This window comes from Marmota monax, unplaced genomic scaffold, assembly GCF_021218885.2.
Source record: "Marmota monax isolate L192 unplaced genomic scaffold, Marmota_monax_Labrador192_F-V1.1 WCK01_AAM20220418_F8-fsc00122, whole genome shotgun sequence".
Taxonomy (NCBI): Eukaryota; Metazoa; Chordata; class Mammalia; order Rodentia; family Sciuridae; genus Marmota; species Marmota monax.
Window position 1 is genome coordinate 3,446,540 of NW_026695223.1, and position 21,654 is coordinate 3,468,193.

At 38.5% G+C, this 21,654-nt stretch overlaps 1 protein-coding gene across 1 annotated transcript in view; it reads left to right on the plus strand.

The window, feature by feature from the left end:
• The window catches only part of Ift56 (intraflagellar transport 56), a 73,403-nt gene extending 58,628 nt beyond the window's left edge, over positions 1 to 14,775 (plus strand). Inside the window, exon 18 of the mRNA XM_046434198.2 lies at positions 12,396 to 14,775. Coding sequence (XP_046290154.1) covers positions 12,396 to 12,507 — 112 coding nt within the window. The 3' untranslated portion in view covers positions 12,508 to 14,775. The remainder of the gene's footprint in view (positions 1 to 12,395) is intronic.
• Positions 14,776 to 21,654: the final 6,879 nt, after the last annotated feature.

Sequence of the window (21,654 nt, forward strand, 5' to 3'; positions counted from 1 at the left end):
CTTCAGCAAACTTAGAATGAATTTGCCATTTGACCCAGCTGTCCCTCTCCTCGGTTTATACCCAAAGGATTTAAAATTAGCATATTACAGTAATGCATCCACATCAATGTTTATAGCAGCTCAATTAACAACAGTTAAACTATGGAACCAACCTAGGTAACCTTTGACAGAGGAATGGATAAAGAAAACATGGTACATATACACAATGGAATATTACTCAGCCTTAAAGAAGAATGAAATTATGGCATTTGCAGTAAAGTATAGATGGAACTAGAGAATATCATACTAAGTGAAATAAGCCAGTTCCAAAAAACCAAGACCTGAATGTTTTCTCTGATAAGTGGATGCTGATCCATAGCAGGGTGGGAGGATGCGGAAGAATGAAGGAACTTTGGTTTGTGTAGAGGGGAGTGAGGGGAGGTTGGGGTAGTGGGGATGGGAAGGAAGGTAGAAAGAGACAGACATTATTACCCTATATACATGTATGATTATACTAGGGGAGTGACTCTGAACCATGTACAGCCAGAGGAATGAGAAGTTGAACTCCATTTTTGTGAAATATGTTAAAATGCATTCTACTGTAAAATTAATTAATTAATTTTAAAAATAAGATTGAAAAAAAGGTAAAATGTGGCTAGGGTTGTGGCTCAGTGGTAGAGCACTCGCCTAGCATGTATGAGGCACTGGGTTTGATCCTCAGCACCACATAAAAATAAAGATATTGTGTCCATTAAAACTGAAAAATAAATATTTTTTTAACATTTGTTTAAAAAAGTAAAATGATGACAACATTTTCAAATGTATACAAGAAAAACATTACAAGTAACTCCTGTTGTTAATCTCACCACCTTTTTTTTTTTTTTTTTTGGTGGTACTGGAGATTGAACCCCAGGGGTTCTACCTCTGAACTAATTTTGAGACTGTGTCTCACTGAGTTGCTGAGGCTAACCTCGAATTTGGAATCATCCTCTCTCAGCTGCCCCACCCCCACCCCAATAGCTGGAATTACATACATTTGCCACCACACTGGTTGCAGATAACATTCTTTTTTTGATACTGGGGATCTAACCCAGGGACCCTTTACCACCGAGCTACATTCCCAGGCATTGAGCTCAGGGGTGCTCAACCACTGAGCCATATCTCCAGCCCTTTTATATTTTAGTTTGAGGCAGGGTCCCACTAAGTTACTTAGGGCCTCACTAAATTGCTGAAGCTGGCTTTGAACTTGTGATCCTTCTGCCTCAGACTCCTGAGCTGCTGGGATTACAGGCATGCACCACTGGCTTCTTTCTATTTTTTGAGATGAGATCTCACCAAGTTGCTAATGGTCTTGCTAAATTGCTCAGGCTAGCTTTGAACTTGCAATCCTCTTGTCTTAGCCTCCGGAGTTGCCAGGAATACAGACATGTGCCACCACACCCAGCACAGATAACATTCTTAAAGTAGATTCAAGAAGCTAGGTATGGAGCTTGGTGGTAGAGGGCTTGCCTAGCATGTGGGACACCCTGGGTTCAATCTCCAGTATCACAAAAAAGAAAAAGGAGAAGGAGAAGGAGAAGGAGGGAGGGGGAGGAGGAAGAGGGAGGAGGAGGAAGAAGAAGAAACAACCTAGTAGGTCACTGTGGTTTACACCTATAATCCTAGCTACTTCCAGCCTGGGCAACTTAATAAGACCCTGTCTCAAATAGAATAAAAAGTACAGGGGGGCTGGGATTGTGGCTCAGTGGTAGAGCGCTCGCCTAACATGTGTGAGGAGCCGGGTTCGATCCTCAGCACCACATAAAAATAAACAAATAAAATAAAGGTATTATGCCCAACTATAACTAAAAAAATTTTAAAATAAAAAGTACAGGGGATGTAGGTCAATGGTAGAGTGCTAATGCACAAAGTCCCAGATTCAGTCCCAAGTACAAAAATAAGTAAAATGTCTGTGCAATTAAGAAGTTATATCTTGTGCATGTGCACACACACAGATACACTACAAACCAAGAAGATACACCACAACAAACATAATTTTCTTTGCATTATGCTTTCATTTCACAGAATAAAAATTATGACATTGTAAACAATAAGACTCTTTATCATTCAAATCATTTCCTTCAGCAGATAGCTGAATTCACAGTGTAATTTTAGTTTCCTTTATAATCTCATAAAAGACTAGTTAGTGAAAATTAGTCAGGTTTCATTGAGAACTTGTCAAAAGGAGATGTACGTGAACATGAGTTAAATTTATTACAGAGAATATCAAAGGTTGAGAATTTCAGGTGAAAGGGATGCGATAAGAAATCTGTGTAGTTTTAAAATATTTCTGAAGCTAGGCATGGTTATACATACCTGTAACCCCAGCTACTCAGGAGGTTGAGGTAAGAGGATCACAAGTTTAGGGCAGTTTGGATAACTCAGCAACATGCTCTCTCAAAATAACAAATAAAAAGGCTCATTACATGAGGCTCTGGGCTCAATCTCCCCAGTACTGGCAAAAAAAAAAAAAAAATTAAAAAGTTTGATATTTGTTACTCTGTAGACTCCGGACCTGCATTGAAACAAATACAACATTGGATCTTGAGGGAAGAGTTATCCCTGAACTAACTCTCTGATAGTCAGCCTCACCCCCTCAGCAAAACAAGTCTAAGCCTGTCACTGTAGAATTTGGTTCATTTTAACTTCATTGGCTTCATTTTTTCACCATGGCAGTTTCCTGAGAATACTGCACCTCTCCCTGCCACAGCAGGTCTTACGTGCATCTTTAGAAGGGAGCGATGACTTGCATTTCTATCCTACAGTTCCACACTAAGAGAATATCAAAGAAAGGCAGAGAAGAAAAAGTAACTTACTTGCCTTGTATCAGATGATTTATTCCCCACAAAACCCAATGCAGAAAACCCAGGACTGAAAAACAGCAAGGAGACAGGCACTTTTAATCCCGGGGATTTGGGACTGAGGCAGGAGGATTCATTGAAAGTTAGACGCCAGCCTCATCGACTTGGCGAGACCTATTTCAAAACAAAACAGGACCCGGATGGAGCTCAGTGGTAGAGCACCCCTGGGTTCAGCCCTAGAGAGAGAGAGAGAAATAGCAAGTTGACCTCTTGCCCAACATGTACCATGATGCCAGGAAGCCTCAGACCTGGGCCTGGACCTATGCAGTTCTCAGAGCCTGTGACCACAATCCTCTGCAAGACTGAGGGGTGAAGTGGGCAAAGGCTTCCCCTGTTCTGTCTACACTTAGGGTACAGGTGCAACAAAACCATCTATACAAAATTGTTATCTACAGGACAGACTAGTAACAAAAGCAAGAGAAAGAGACAGGTTATCAGGAGCCAAATGAGAAACCTCCCTGGGTAAGTTAAAATCCCCACTTGGAACAAAATATTTTAAGGAAAGATAATAATGATATACTGTAATGATTTAAAGCAGCATGTTCTCAATCTTGTTTTTTTTTTTTAAGTAAATATGAAAAGGTAAGATGCATTAAAAAAACATACATAATTTACTGACTAAAAGTTACCAATGTGACTGTCATCTTCTGTCATGTATTATGAATAATGCTCTTTTTAATGTTTATTAAATGCTTGAAACTAAAAAAAACCAAAACAAAACAAAAAGAAAAACACCTGCACAATACAGGCATAAAAGCAGACACATAGATCAATGGTATAAAATAGAAAACAGAGATAAACACACACAGATACAATCATCTGATCCTTGACAAAGGTGCCAGAAATATACATTGGAGATGGTGCTGGGACAACTGGTTATCCATATGTAAAAGATTGAAAGTGGACCCTTATTTCTCATCCTGCACAAAAATCAACTCAAAATGGAACAAAGACCTCAGAATTAGACCAGAAACTATGCCACTCCTAGAAGAAAACATAGGGTCAATACTCCAGCTTTTAGGCACAATGAGTTTTCAGTAGGACCCCTAAAGCTCAAGTAATAATGCTAAGGGTTAATAAATGGGATGACTTCAAATTAAAAAACTTCTGCACAGCAAAGGAAATAATTAGGCATGTGAAGAGAGAACCCACAGAATGGGAGAAAAATCCTCACTAGCTATTTTCTGACAGAGGATTAATATCTAGAATATATAAAGAACTTGAAAAACTTTACACCAAAAGATCAAACAACCCAGTTAATAAATGGGCAATGAACCACATAGGTAATTCTCAAATAAGAAATACAAATGGACAACAAATACGTGAAAAATGCTCAATATCATTAGCAGTTAGGAAAATGCAAATCAAAACTACACTGATATTTCATCTCACACCAGTCAGAATAACGATTATCAAGAATACAAATAATAATAAATGCTGAAAAGGATGTGGAGAAAAAGGAACACTTTTACACTGTTGGTGGGACTGTAAATTACTGCAAGCACTATGGAAATCTGTATGGAGGTTCCTTAAAAGACTGGACATGGGATCACCTTGTGACCCAGATATACCACTTCTTAGTATTTATCCTGAAAAATTAAAGTCATCTTACTACAGTGATACATATATACCCACATTTAAGCATTCACAATAGCCAAACCATGGAACCGGCCTAGGTGTCCATCAGTGGATGAATGGATAAAGAAAATGTGGTATATGTACACAATGGAGTTTTACTCAGCTATAAAGAAAAATGATGGAGAGCTGCCCCCTCCCCCTGCACCGGCAAGGTAGAGGGAACTGTGACCACGCACAGAGCAGGCCCAGCAGCCTGCTGAGGGGCAGAGCCGCCCCCCACCCCCCGCGCCTGCCAGGTGACCACCGACAGAAAAGGCCCAGTGGCCCGTGGCGGGACAGAGCTTCCAATCACTCCTGCAAGGTAGGCGGGCCTGCGACCCACCGGCAGAAGAGGAGCAGCGGCCTGCTGAGAGGCTGAGCCGCCCCCTCCCCCTGTGCCGGCAAAGTAGAGGGAACTGTGACCACGCACAGAGCAGGCCCAGCGGCCTGCTGAGGGGCAGAGCCGCCCCCCACCCCCTGCGCCTGCCAGGTAGGTGGAACTGTGACCACGGACAGAAAAGGCCCAGTGGCCCGCGGCGGGACAGAGCTTCCAATCACTCCTGCAAGGTAGGCGGGCCTGCGACCCACCAGCAGAAGAGGAGCAGCGGCCTGCTGAGAGGCAGAGCCGCCCCCTCCCCCTGCACCGGCAAGGTAGAGGGAACTGTGACCACCCACAGAACAGGCCCAGCGGCCTGCTGAGGGGCAGAGCTGCCCCCACCCCCCGCGCCTGTCAGGTAGGCGGAACTGTGACCACTGACAGAAAAGGCCCAGTGGCCCGCGGAGTGGCAGAGCTTCCAATCACTCCTGCAAGGTAGGCGGGCCTGCGACCCACCGGCAGAAGAGGAGCAGTGGCCTGCTGAGAGGCAGAGCTGCCCCCTCCCCCCCGCGCCTGCAAGGTAGACGGAACTGTGACCACCATCAGAACAGGCCAGACCTGCAACCGAGAGACAGAACAGGCCCAGTGGCCTGAGGAAGGGTAGAGCCGCCCCCCCCCCGCGCCTGCAAGGTAGGCGGACCTGCGACCCACTGGCAGTACAGCCCCAGAGGCCTGCAGAGGGGCAGTGCCGCTGCCTGCGCCTGCAAAGTAGACAGAACTGTGACCACCGACAGAACAAGCCTAGCGGCCCGCAGAGGGACAGAGCCGCCGCCCGCGCCTGCGAGGGAGACTTTGCTACTATACAAGACCAATATAAATATATAGGGGGAAAATTCAATAGCACAACAGTTTCACCAAGTAGAAAGGAACGCGAACAGTATGAAGAGACAAGGAAAGAAAGGACCACAAGCATTGCAGGTCAACTCAACGTTAGAAGAGGTAATAGCTGCAGCAGGTGGAATGTCAGATAAAGAATTCAGGATATACATGCTTCAGATGATCTGGAGTCTCAAGGAAGACATCAGACAGCAAAATCAGACAATGAAAGATCACTTCAACAATGAATTACATAAACAAATCCAAGAAGCAAAAGATCAACTATACAGGGAAATAGAGGTTATAAAAAACAAACAAACAGAAATCCTAGAAATGCAGGAAGCAATAAGCCAACTTAAAAACTCAATTGAGAATACTACCAGCAGAGTAGAACACTTAGAAGACAGAACATCAGACAATGAAGATAAAGTATTTCAACTTGAAAAGAACATAGACAGCTCAGCAAGACTGTTAAGAAACCATGAGCAGAACATCCAAGAAATATGGGATAACATCAAGAGACCAAATTTAAGAGTCATTGGGATACAGGAAGGGACAGAGTTTCAAACCAAAGGAATGAGCAATCTATTCAATGAAATAATACGAGAAAACTTCCCAGACTTGAAGAATGAGACAGAACCCCAAATCCTAGAAGCCTACAGGACGCCGAATGTGCAAAATCATAAGAGACCCACACCTAGACACATTATAATGAAGATGCCCAACATACAGAATAAGGAGAGAATTTTAAAAGCTACAAGAGAAAGGAAGCAGATCACATTTAGGGGTAAGCCAATCAGGATAACAGCTGATCTTTCAACACAGACTCTGAAAGCTAGAAGATCCTGGAATAACATATTTCAAACACTGAAAGAAAATGGGTTCCAACCAAGAATTGTGTTTCCAGCGAAATTAAGCTTCAGGATGGAAGATGAAATTAAAACCTTCCATGATAAACAAAAGTTAAAAGAATTTGCAGCTAGAAAACCATCTCTTCAAAACATCCTTGGCAAAACATTACAGGGAGAGGAAATGGAAAATAACAATGAAAACCAACAGTGGGAGGTAGGACACTAAAGGGGGGAAAATAATCAAAGAGGAAAACAAACCATGTTTAGTAACATAAATAAACAAATATGGCTGGAAGAACAACCCATATCTCAATAATAACCCTAAATGTTAATGGCTTAAACTCACCAATCAAGAGACACAGGCTAGTAGAATGGATCACAAAACAAGACCCAACAATATGCTGCCTACAGGAGACGCATTTGATAGGAAAAGACATACATAGGCTGAAGGTGAAAGGTTGGGAAAAATCATATCACTCATATGGACTTCGGAAACAAGCAGGAGTATCCATACTCATATCAAATAAAATAGATTTCAAGCCAAAGTTAATCAAAAGGGATAAAGAGGGACACTACATACTGCTCAAGGGAACCATACACCAACAAGACATAACAATCATAAATATATATGCCCCAAACAATGGTGCAGCTATGTTCATCAAACAAATTCTTCTCAAGTTCAAGAGTCTAATAGACCACCATACAATAATCATGGGAGACTTCAACACACCTCTATCACCACTGGACAGATCTTCCAAACAAAAGTTGAATAAGGAAACTATAGAACTCAATAACACAATTAATAACCTAGACTTAATTGACATATATAGAATATACCACCCAACATCAAGCAGTTACACTTTTTTCTCAGCAGCACATGGATCCTACTCAAAAATAGATCATATATTATGTCACAGGGAAACTCTTAGACCATATAAAGGAGTAGAGATAATACCATGCATCCTATCTGATCATAATGGAATGGAACTGAAAATCAACGATAAAAGAAGGAAGGGAAAAGAATACATCACTTGGAGAATGAACAATAGGTTACTGAATGATCAATGGGTTATAGAAGACATCAAGGAAGAAATTAAAAAATTCTTAGAGATTAATGAAAACACAGACACAACATATCGGAATCTATGGGACACATTGAAAGCAGTTCTAAGAGGAAAATTCATTGCTTGGAGTTCATTCCTTAAAAAAAGAAAAAACCAACAAATAAATGATCTCATACTTCATCTCAAAATCCTAGAAAAAGAAGAGCAAAACAACAGCAAAAGAAGTAGAAGGCAAGAAATAATGAAAATCAGAGCTGAAATTAATGAAATTGAAACAAAAGAAACAATTGAAAAAATTGACAAAACTAAAAGTTGGTTCTTTGAAAAAATAAACAAAATCGACAGACCCTGAGCCATGCTAGTGAAGAGAAGAAGAGAGAGAACTCAAATTACTAACATACGGGATGAAAGAGGCAATATCACAACAGACACTTCAGAAATACAGAAAATAATCAAAAATTATTTTGAATCCTTATACTCCAATAAATTAGAAGATAGTGAAGGCATAGATAAATTTCTTAAGTCATATGATCTGCCCAGATTGAGTCAGGAGGATATAGACAACCTAAACAGACCAATATCAATTGAGGAAATAGAAGAAACCATCAAAAGACTACCAACTAAGAAAAGCCCAGGACCGGATGGGTATACAGCAGAGTTTTACAAAACCTTTAAAGAGGAACTAATACCAATACTTTTCAAGCTACTTCGGGAAATAGAAAAAGAGGGAGAACTTCCAAATTCATTCTACGAGGCCAACATCACCCTGATACCTAAACCAGACAAAGACACTTCAAAGAAAGAAAACTACAGACCAATATCTCTAATGAACCTAGATGCAAAAATCCTCAATAAAATTCTGGCCACTCGGATACAAAAACTTATCAAAAAAATTGTGCACCATGATCAAGTAGGATTCATCCCTGGGATGCAAGGCTGGTTCAATATACTGAAATCAATAAATGTTATTCACCACATCAATAGACTTAAAAATAAGAATCATATGATCATCTCGATAGATGCGGAAAAAGCATTTGACAAAGTACAGCATCCCTTTATGTTCAAAACTCTAGAAAAACTAGGGATAACAGGAACATACCTCAATATTGTAAAAGCAATCTATGCTAAGCCTCAGGCTAGCATCATTCTGAATGGAGAAAAATTGAAGGCATTCCCTCTAAAATCTGGAACAAGACAGGGATGCCCTCTCTCACCACTTCTGTTCAACATAGTTCTCGAAACACTGGCCAGAGCAATTAGACAGATGAAAGAAATTAAAGGCATCAAAATAGGAAAAGAAGAACTTAAATTATCACTATTTGCAGATGACATGATTCTATACCTAGCAGACCCAAAAGGGTCTACAAAGAAACTATTAGAGCTAATAAATGAATTCAGCAAAGTGGCAGGATATAAAATCAACACGCATAAATCAAAGGCATTCCTGTATATCAGCGACAAATCCTCTGAAATGGAAATGAGGACAACCACTCCATTCACAATATCTTCAAAAAAAATAAAATACCTGGGAATCAACCTAACAAAAGAGGTGAAAGACTTATACAATGAAAACTACAGAACCCTAAAGAGAGAAATAGAAGAAGATCTTAGAAGATGGAAAAATATACCCTGTTCATGGATAGGCAGAACTAACATCATCAAAATGGCGATATTACCAAAAGTTCTCTATAGGTTTAATGCAATGCCAATCAAAATCCCAACGGCATTTCTTGTAGAAATAGAGAAAGCAATCATGAAATTCATATGGAAAAACAAAAGACCCAGAATAGCAAAAACAATGCTAAGCAGGAAGTGTGAATCAGGAGGTATAGCGATACCAGACTTCAAACTATACTACAGAGCAATAGTAACAAAAACAGCATGGTACTGGTACCAAAACAGGCGGGTGGACCAATGGTACAGAATAGAGGACACAGAAACCAATCCACAAAACTACAACTACCTTATATTTGATAAAGGGGCTAAAAGCATGCAATGGAGGAAGGATAGCATCTTCAACAAATGGTGCTGGGAAAACTGGAAATCCATATGCAACAAAATGAAACTGAATCCCTTTCTCTCGCCATGCACAAAAGGTAATTCAAAATGGATCAAGGAGCTTGATATCAAATCAGAGACACGCCGTCTGATAGAAGAAAAAGTTGGCTACGATCTACATACTGTGGGGTCGGGCTCCAAATTCCTCAATAGGACACCCATAGCACAAAAGTTAATAACTAGAATCAACAAATGGGACTTACTAAAAAGTTTTTTCTCAGCAAAAGATACAATAAGAGAGGTAAATAGAGAGCCTACATCCTGGGAACAAATCTTTACTCCTCACACTTCAGATAGAGCCCTAATATCCAGAGTATACAAAGAACTCAAAAAATTAGACAATAAGAGAACAAACAATCCAATCAACAAATGGGCCAAGGACCTGAACAGACACTTCTCAGAGGAGGACATACAATCAATCAACAAGTACATGAAAAAATGCTCACCATCTCTAGCAGTCAGAGAAATGCAAATCAAAACCACCCTAAGATACCATCTCACTCCAGTTAGATTGGCAGCCATTATGAAGTCAAACAACAACAAGTGCTGGCGAGGATGTGGGGAAAAGGGTACACTTGTACATTGCTGGTGGGACTGCAAATTGGTGCAGCCAATTTGGAAAGCAGTATGGAGATTTCTTGGAAAGCTGGGAATGGAGCCACCATTTGACCCAGCTATTCCCCTTCTCGGTCTATTCCCTAAAGACCTAAAAAGAGCATGCTACAGGGACACTGCTACATCGATGTTCATAGCAGCACAATTCACAATAGCTAGACTGTGGAACCAACCTAGATGCCCTTCAATGGATGAATGGATAAAAAAAATGTGGCATTTATACACAATGGAATATTACTCTGCATTAAAAAATGACAAATCATAGAATTTGCAGGGAAATGGATGGCATTAGAGCAGATTATGCTAAGTGAAGCTAGCCAATCCCTAAAAAACAAATGCCAAATGTCTTCTTTGATATAAGGAGAGTAACTAAGAACAGAGTAGGGTCGAAGAGCATGAGAAGAAGATTAACATTAAACAGGGATGAGAGGTGGGAGGGAAAGGGAGAGAGAAGGGAAAATGCATGGAAATGGAAGGAGACCCTCAGAGTTATACAAAAGTACATACAAGAGGAAGTGAGGGGAAGGGGAAAAATAATATAAGGGGGACAAACGAATGTCAGTAGAGGGAGCAGAGAGAGAAGAGGGGAGGGGAGGGGAGGGGAGGGGAGGGGAGGGGGGATAGTAGAGGATAGGAAAGGCAGCAGAATACAACAGACACTAGTATGGCAATATGTAAATCAATGGATGTGTAACTGATGTGATTCTGCAATCTGTATATGGGGTAAAAATGGGAGCCCATAACCCACTTGAATCAAATTGTGAAATATGATATATCAAGAATTATGTAATGTTTTGAACAGCCAACAATAAAAAATTAAAAAAAAAAATGATGGAGCTCTTTCCTAGCATGTACAAGGCCCGGGTCCAATCCCCAGGACTGCTGAGGATGGGGGAGAGATAGAGAGAGACAGAGAAAGACATGATATCATTAGCAGGAAAATGGATGGAACTAGAGACCATCAAAGTTACATGAAATAAGTCGAACTCAGAGGGTTTTTGGTCTTATATTTTCTGTAATATGCAGAAGCTGGAGAAGAAAAAGGAAAACAAAGGGAAGGGTGGATCTCCTAAAAATCAAGGGAGTCATTAGAGGAAAGGGATCAAAGTATGGGAGGGGGGCAGGAAGAGTTCTGGGGAGTGATATTGGCTAAATTGTATTGTTGTTGTGTTTTGTCTATGTATGCATGTGTAACAACAAATCCCATCAGTATGTACAACTATAAAACACCAATAAAAATGTGGAAGAAATGGCTGACACACGCCTGTAATCCCAGGGGTTAGGAAGGCTGAGACAAGAGGATTAGAAGTTCAAAGCCAGCCTCAGCAAAAGCAAGGTGCTAAGCAACTCATTGAGACCGTCTCTAAATAAATATACAAAAATAGGGCTGGGGATATAGCTCAGTGGTCAAGTGCCCCTAAGTTTAATCACCAGTACCAAAAAAAAAAAAATGCAAAAAAAATTTTTTTTTCCAACTATGGTAATGATACCCAATTTAAAGTGATTACCACCTTAAACAAAGGAGAAACGTAAGGGTCAGACAAATGAAGTGACTCATTAACTGTGAAGCTAGAATTTGAATCAAGCTCCCAGAATCTGACACCTGGAGATATATATATATATATATATATATATATATATATATATATATATATATATGTTTTCTACCTTATCATACAAATTAAGTGTAGAAATATTTAGTCTCAAGGACAAAACAATTAGTAGTATGTAGTTAGATAATACAGATAAGTAAGGAGACCCTGGGTTGACAAGGAGTATTTCACAAGATCTCTCATTTTACTATGCCACTGTAAGAAGATAAATCCAGGAAGTTTTTGTTTTTTTTTAATATTTTTAGTTGTAGATGGATACAATACCTTTATTTTGTTTATTTAGTTTTATGTAGTGCTGGGGATCGAACCCTGCTAGGCAAGCTCTCTACCACTGAGCTACAACCCCAGCCCCCATAAATCCAGGAAGTTTTTAATTGGCTTATGAGTATACCATGGTAGATTCTATTCACAGATGCCCTGCTAGAAGTACAGTTTGAAATTACTAGTTTATTTTGTTAATTTTCATATTTATTGAAATACTTTGTTCTTTCAAATCTTTTCTTTAGAGAGACCCTTCGAGAAGTGCTGCATTTACTGAGAAGCACAGGTAACACCCAAGTAGAATACATCATTCGAATCATGAAGAAATGGGCCAAAGAAAACAGAGTGCCTATCTAAAATAGCTTGAGTCCTAATCGTAAGAATCAGCTTCCACCTCGACTTAAAATTGGAAATCATTTTCCTCAAGTTGAATATAAGACACGGGGCTCATTCCTTGCTTTTCAAGCCTCAAGATCAGTGACTGACTTAGACTTTGCTGACTGAACAAAGTACTGTTATCTGTGCCGTGGCCCCTGTATGATCCTACTAGCAATAAGACTTTGGACTTATCTGGTGCCTTTCTTCCAAAAATACTCAGAGTACTCTTAGGTAGTTTACTGACTTTAAGGAAAGCAGCATAGCCCTTTTTTTTTTTTTTCTGTTTTTTTTTTTCCTTTTCTTTTCATGTTAGCATTTCAAGGCATTTTCTCCCAGCTGCAATAACATGTGTCTTTGATACTCAAGATCACCATCATTCTATCTTGTTATTTTAGCCATCTCTGTACATTATCCTATTTTAGCACAGATTCTGTAAAGGATTTTGTGATGCATCTCTGAATCTCAAAGAACAGAGGTTTTTAACTAGCAGGGTGATTCTCAGAGTGGCAGTAAAATCCTCTATCAGCCATCCAGTTATTAATAGATAATAGACTTATGGGACTTCTCTTTCAGTAATTGAATTGTTGATGATAATATTTTACTGTGGAGTAAGATGAGTACTGCAGTTTTTTAAAAGGTGAGTACTATAAAAAAATGTGTGTGCTGCCTCTGAAAGTATTCAGGAAACAAATCTCATTACTCACTTCTCCATCATATTTTAGATAATAAAGCAGGATAGAGTTTTTCTTAATGTATTAGCTGAATAAGCATCATATTTTGAAAGCAGAGCTACAGAGGTTTTATATATGTGCATTGTGGGCATTGATTAATGTAATGGTGATAAACCATAGACTGTGTAGAGCTCTCAAGGGGCCTCCTAGTGGTCAGACTTTGTCCTCAGTCATATTGCAGCCCCATGTTTCTGAGCTCTCACAACATAAACCTGAAGCACAACTGAGCACTTTTGGACTCACAGACTGTTTTCTGGAAGTAGATCCACATTATTTTACATATTAGATTACCTTTGTTTCTACATTATGTATTTTTTTCTATAAATGTAAGGTACCCAGTGTTATAGGTCTAGAAAATGCAGAGTGTTCCCTATCCAACACAAATGGGAAGAGAATGAAAGAAAGAAAGAATTCCTATAAGCACTAAGTTAGTTCTTCCTCCTACCCCAACATCCCACTATGGATGAAAGAGTTGTACAGACAGGAGATGGGAACATAGCTGGAGTTAAAACCACCTAGTAGTGAAGACCAGCGACCAAAGATAGCCATTTACCTCAGGACAGTTATATGGGTTCTTTCAGCTCTGCTTAGGAAGATGGCCAGTTTTCCTATCTTTTATGTTGGACTCAGATCTAATCAGAGCACAAATCACAACAAACTGAATGGAATTCTAGGAAATAAAGATATATCAGTTTTCATAAGGCAAAGCTTCTATTTCCTCATTATTTTGTTTCTACTCTTTCAATAATGACTGGTTCTCAGTATCAAAGGCACTAGTGAATCAGATCTGGGCAGAACTTGCCATAATTTTTTGAATCATTCTTGTAAATCTTTCTTTGCTTAAAATATTAGGAAGGGCTGGGGATGTGGCTCAATGGCAAAGCATCCCTGTCTTAAATTCCCAGAAAAAAAAAAAAAGAAGAAAGAAAGAAATACAATAGTGGAAAGACAGAACTCCTTAGTAGCTTTTGGCAATTAAATTTGTCTTCCAATGAATTGCTATTATTTTCAAAATTTCTTATACTTGAAAAGCTTTTCCATTAATGGTGATTTACCTTTAAATGAGCTTTTGTTGAATTTAACACCTAAGATTCCTCCTGACATTTTTCTCTCTTGGAGGGGGAGGGGAAATACCTATTCCAAAAAAACCTGCAGAATTTTTAGTCTAATTTTTAGACATCTTTTGATCTATAGGATTGAGCCAGAAACATAAAGACTAGTTTAAATAGAAGTAGGATCCAACTCTGTTATTAAGGATAACTACTACTTCTAAAATGACTTGACAGGATTTAAGCTGCATGGCTGTTTTTCTTACATGTTGTGCTATAAGAGAGAGGAAGGCCCAGGTTTAGGAATGTAGTATAATGTGTACAGTTTATAGCATCATTGTACTGTTTATAGTCCATAGCAGAATTACTTGCAAATGGAGAAAAATATTTTACAATTATTTTTGTACCTCATAAGAATTATACACCATTGTATTATATCCAAATTAAAGTTTATTATTTGGTTCTTATTATGGTATTCTGTTGTATGCAGTGAGTGTGGGACTTGGGTGTGTCACATAGGCATCTCCTCTTTCTTTCCTGGCCCTAAAATGAAGATAGAAAAATAAAATTTTGGGCCCCACAAGTTACTGTTTACCAGAGAGGAAGTAGATAGTCCTTAAGAAGCCCTTTCCACTAAGAGGCTTGTGGTTCAAGCCTGATCACATTAGGGTTTGGTTCTTTGCTGAATTATAGCTCATTCAGAATTTATATGACCAGGCAAAGTACAATGCTTCATACATAGAAAGCTCTTAAATACTTGTTAATAAAGTATAACTAAATATATAATAACTGATAGAGCAAGGGACTTATAAAATCTCACCTCATATATTTTGGTTCCCACCTAATTATTATTTTATTGTGCACTAAGCACTTGTTGGGTGCTAGGGATGCTAAGTAATGCATAAAACTGGCCCTTAAAAAAGTCAGTCTCAAAGTATACAAGCTTAACACAGTAAGATGCAATTTATATCATTAGCAGCAATAAAGTATTGGATAGCTGGTGTGATCCCAGCAACTCAGGAGGCTGAGGCAGAAGGATCACAAGTTCAAAGCCAGCCTCAGCAATTTACTGAGGCCCTAAGCAACTTAGCAAGACCCTGTCTCAAAATAAAAAGTACTGGGGATATAGCTTCTGTGCTAAAACATCCCTGGAGTCAATTCCTCATACTAAAACAAAAAGTATTGAGAGACAAAATAAGATAATGGGAATGTTTAATTCCTTGTAAATGGGATACTCCTGCCTCATCTGGGAGAAGCAATCAGAATGGATCCAAAAGCTCAACATCTAGCAAATGCCCAGGTTCCTCCCTGTGTGCGCACACATAGCAGACTTCCAAGTGCACAGAAGTCAAAGGACTTCTCCTCTGTGGCTTAATATACTTGCAAAGTTCCAAGCAAGTACTACTTTCTAATGGAAACATGAATTAGGACTTACTAGTTCCTATAGTCATCACTCTCAGTGTGACTTAGATGTACAGTCTTTTTTACCCTATAAAATACTTCTGTGTAAGGTTTGTATGTACTTTATAATAATGCTCAAACCCTAGTCCTGCCTGTTTAGATATGGTGTCAGAGCAGCAGAGGTAAAGGCCTAGTGATGTACCTGAAACCTACCTTAACTTTAGACAATAGGAATAGGAGAATGCAAGAGAACACACAGTAAAATACTCAATGAATACTATCAGCTGATGTGTTTGTATTGATTATGTAGTATAAAGACAGGTTTGCACATTTGTTAGCATCAAAAGGGTTTCTTTAAAATCTAAATATCCAGTGTACACCTAGAGTCCACTCCAGAGGCTGGATCATAGGAGAAATGGAGACACAGTAGGTTCATCTTTTGACTGTCCTTATAGGGTCACACAATTTACAAAGCTCAGATATAAGAAATAAGTGCCCTGCTAAGCTAAACTTGGGTGAGAAGACAAGGAGCACAAACTGTACATTTTATCTAATTTGTTTATCATATTTTATATATATTCATATATTTATTTGATCAGTTATTTATATCTACTGTGCTTCAGAAATGATTTATAGTAAATTCAAAATTATGTATATATAAATATATATATTTATATATACATAATTTATATATATATATAACAAAACATAAATAGATAGAAAGCATGTAAGAGTAAAGGAAGTATGTTAGGCACAGTGGTACAGGCCCATGATCCCAGAGACTAGTGATGCCAATGCAGGTGGATTATAAATTTGAGGCTGGCCTGTACAACTTAGCATGACCCTGTCTCAAAACATAAAAAGGACTGGGGATGTAGCTCAGTGACAAAGTGCCCCTAGATTCAATCCCTAGTACTAAAAATAATAATAATAATTACTAAAGATGGACCAGAAATTAATTTCAAGCTTCATACAACCAAAGCAAAGGGTCAAACACAATCAGATACAAAATTCACAGTTCATCTGTATGAATGAACCACCTAAGGGAAAGAAAGAACTTGATTTTCAGAGATTTCTGTTTGTTCATGGATTTATGAATTAAGTTTTCTATACTAAACTTGGACATAACTACATGCTTGAAAAAATTCCAAGGATATTTTATTGTTCCTCTCAAACATGCACAGGCTCTTTCCTACTGAAAGATAGTTGGATGGTAAGTAATTATACTTGTCTTTCTATTTTTAAATTTCTCTGTAAATATATAATTAGTTCTACTCTCTTGCTGGTTTTTAATCTGAGGAGTAATTAATATGGTGAAGCTAAAACAGCATTCAAATTTTAAAAACTACAAGCAATGCTAAGATGAAAATGCAAGTAACAACAGCCTAAAGAATAAATTAAAAATGCTATAAGATCAGTGAAATTATGGAATGATATAGTTTTTGCGTTTACTTATATGTTTGAAATTCAAAGGGGAAAAACACAGTGGAGTAGGTTAAGTAGAAAAGGCCACACAAGCTTGTTACAGTGGCACATACCTAATGCAAGCAGTTTGGGAGGCTAAGACAACTTAGCAAGAAAATACACAAAATGTATAAAACATAATTTCCAAATCTTGGAATTTATTCTAAGGAAATAATTGGAGACTTAAAAGATACGTGCACAAGATTGATGACTAAAATATTGCTTATAATAATTAAAATAGAAGTACATAAATATGTTCCTATCTAACATGGAGCATGGTAGTTACCTAATGAATATTTATTAAGTGAACTAATCAAGGAATATCCTTTAACAAGATATCAGTTAAATAATTGCAGGCACATCTACACAGTATAATAACTTTGAAGTCCTTGAAAAATGGTGTGGTTGATTTGCTATTTAATTACTGTGGAAGGCAGAATAATGGTCCCTCAAAAATGTCCACCCCTGAATCTGCAGAACCTATGAATATGGCAAAGGAGAGCTAAAGTTGCCAGCAGAACTAAAGTCGCTCATCAGTGGGCCTTAAAATAGGGAGCTTAGCCTGGATTTCCCACATAGTCCCAGTGTTATCACAGAGATCCTTTAAAGGAAGAAGGGAGGTCAGATGGTAGCATGGGAGTGGCTCAGCCATGGCTGCTGGTTTTGAAGATGGAGGGAGGAAGCCAGGAACAAGCAATGCAAGCCACCCTTAGAAGCTGAAAAGGGGAGGGACCTGAGTTCTGGCCTGGAGCATCTGGAAGGAACACAGCCCTTCCATTAACTTGGTTTTAGCCTTGTAGACCCATTTTCAGTTAGACTATAAAATAAATCAGTGCTTCAAGCCACTGAGTTTATGGTAATTTGTTAGCAACAATAGGAAACTAATACAATATAGAAACATTTATAAGACACATTGCTGGGATTAAAAAGTAGGTTACAAAGTAACACTTTGGTGTTGCTATGTTTGAATAGCAACACAACTTAAGTGTTGGAAACTTAATGCCCAGTTCAACTACGTTAGAAAGTGGGACCTTTGGGGAGGATGACTAAAATATTGCTTTAATAATTAAAATAGAAGTTCATAAATGATTGCTTTGATTCAATGGTTTTAGCAGCCATGGCAACCATACCAAGATCCATTGTTAAATTTAAAGGGCTTCCATCGGGCTGGGGATGTGGCTCTAGCGGTAGCGCGCTCACCTGGCATGCGTGCGGCGCTGGGTTCGATCCTCAGCGCCACATACAAATAAAGATGTTGTGTCCACCGAAAACTAAAAGATAAATATAAAAAAACAAATTCTCTCTCTCTTAAAAATAAATAAAGGGCTTCCATCCTCCATCACATGAGGACACAGCAAGAAGCCCTCACCAGATTCTGGCACCTTAATCTTAGACTCCCCAGCCTCCAGAACTGTTACAGAATAAATTTCTGTTATTTAGAAACTACCCCATCTCCGGTTGGGGCTGTGGCTCAGAGATAAAGTGCTCGCCTACCATGCGTGAGGCACTGGGTTCGATCCCCAGAACCACATACAAATAAAATAAAGATATTGTGTCCACCTATAACTAAAAAATAAATATTAAAAAAAAAGAAATTACCCCATTTCAAGAGTGTTCTGTTACAGCAGCACAAAATGGACTCAAGTGGGATTCTATTTTTGTGCTGAGTTGTATGTTCATAGATGTCAGGAAGGATATTCAAGAAAAGTCAAAAATTTTCATTAGTAATCTTTATACATCTAAGAGTAACATAAAAAATAAAGTTTGTTGTTGATCTCAAATAACCAAAAGACAGGAAGTAGGTGGTTATTAATGTAAGTTCAATGGAAGGGGAAATGGCCATCAGATAGGTTTGTGAATAGAAGGAGCCCACAGTAAGATGGAATCTGGCTCAAACTGCATTTACTACCTGATCCCCCAACTCCAACTGGGGCCCGTAATAATATTCTGGGTCCCTGTGTATCACTGTCAACTAAGAGCATGTGCATGATAGTCCTGAAAATGGCTGAGTATTCTTTAATATACCGCCACCTGAGTAAATGGGCATAAGTCTTTTGGGGAAATGACTGGAGAAATCATTAAAATAAATGCATATGGTAGTCATTACGTCTACCAAAACTCACAGAGCTATACATTCAACCATGGGCTATTTTGTATAATAAAACATTTTTTTAAAGGATCTCAGGTTTAAGTTCATGAATTAATGTTCACTCTCTATGATCACAACTACTACTTAAAGATTGTAGTTAGAACTGGGCATCATTGTAGGGCATCAATAGAGCAACAACAACAATAACAAAAGTTATAGGAACACAAGAGACAAGAAGAACTCAAGCTTTAGGTGGGGAGAGGTGAACACAAATTGTAAACAATTAAGTTAGATCAACAGATGACACTGGACTTCTCAAGTGCAACTCTGGACATTACAAAGCAATGTTGCAATGCCTTAAGAATTCTAAGAAGTATTTCCAACTAGAAGTTGTCATTGAAATATGTAGTAGGACAAATACTTTCCAGACAAATACATAACATAAAAATATCCCCTGAGCTGGGAGTGGTATGGTACATTTGTAATCCCAGCAACTCTGGAGGCTAAGGAGGGAGGATCTCAAGCTCAGGGCCAGCCTAGTCAACTTGTTGAGACCCTACCTCAAAATAAAAAATAAAAGCGTCTGGAGAAGGAAGGGGCTGGGGTTGTGGCTCAGTGGTAGAGCGCTCGCCTAGCATGTATGAGGCACTGGGTTCGATCCTCAGCACCACATAAATGTAAAATAAAGATATTGTGTCCACCTAAAACTTAAGAATAAATATTTTTAAAAAAGAAAACATTACATGTAAAATTAAAAAAGAAAAAAAAGCAGCTGGAGAAGAAGCTCAGGTTAGAGTCCTTACCTAGCATGCACAAGACCTTGGATTCAATCCCTGGCATAAAACAAAATAAAAACAAACTCCTGAAAATGTGCTCCATCAAAAACTTGGGAACAAAGGAACAAGGGGGGGGGGGGGAGACACATCATACAAGAGACAAAGGCTCCAACTTAAGCAAGGTGTGATAGGAATGCTAGGATGATGGTGGAGAGCAAGCTTCAAAGCAGCTGTGCAACATTTTAAGACATAACACAGAACTCCAAGATACTCATTCAAGATTAAACACACAGAATACCACATTGTTATCACACTGGCCAGGGAGAGAGTTTGGAGGTAAAATATACAAGTATGCATGTGTGTGCGCGCACACACACACACACACACCACATTTGCTGGACAGCTAAGCAAATTAGAAGATAATTATTAAGATGTACAGGAAAGGAAATTTTTCATGCTTCAAGGCTGAGCCATGAAAGTATTTATGTGGTCACAAAACTGGAAGCACTGAACACTGATTCAACCCAAAATTGATCCAACTGTATTAGGAGGATGAGAAAATGAAAAATGTTCACATTAGCGTATGTGTTTTATATATATATATATATATATATATATATATATATAGAGAGAGAGAGAGAGAGAGAGAGAGAGAGAGAAAGTGTGCTAAATTCTCATGTTTTGTTGCAATATAATAAATGCAATATGTTTAGACATAGAGTATCTAAAATTTAGTTCTGAGAAGCAGAGAAGAATGAGCAAGACAAAAAAAAAAAAAAAAAAGAAATCACAGAGATAGCCAGATTTCTAGAAAGCATTTGGCCCTGCAGCACAGAAGCTTCATTGTGAATAGCACCCAGCTGCTTATCAAATGAGATGGAGAAGAGCAAATGCAAAATTCTGTGTCAGAAGGTAAATGCCAGCTAGGTGGGCACATGGCCCTGGGGTCCCCCGACATGCATATTCATCAAAACAGCTGCTCCACAAAAACTCATCTTTCTCAAAGATGAGTAACCAAACCAAACAGACAACATGGCTTAGAGTCTATAGAAAATTAACACAAGGGGTAAATAGGGAAAGGAACAAGAAAACCAAATGTTAGATTAAGAATATTATAGAATATTGATGACTAAGATAATTGGTGTACATACATTGAACCTATAGGCGAATATTTTATTCTAGCTGAAAAGTAGAAAGTAGTATTAAGAAACTGGTATCTTGGGCTGGGGTTGTGGCTTAGTGGTAGGTGGAGCACTCGCCTAGCATGTGCAAGACTGCTGGGTTTGATCCTCAGCACCACTTAAAAATAAATAAAGGTATTGTATCCAACTACAACTAAAAAAAAAAATGAAAAAAAAAAGAGGAAACTGCTATCTTTAAAATATCATTTAAAGCTGACAAATCAAGTAACAGGTATATGAGGGCATTTTATAATACCAATTCAAACACAAAATGGAGAAAATACATTAACTTAATCATTGGATATTATAGACAACTTCCAAAGTAATTGAGGATTAAGGACGTTTTAAAATTATTTCATTACAACAAAAATATGAACTGTCCAAATTATCAAAAGTAACACACACAAAACAAGCAAATAGGTAATTTCATGGAGG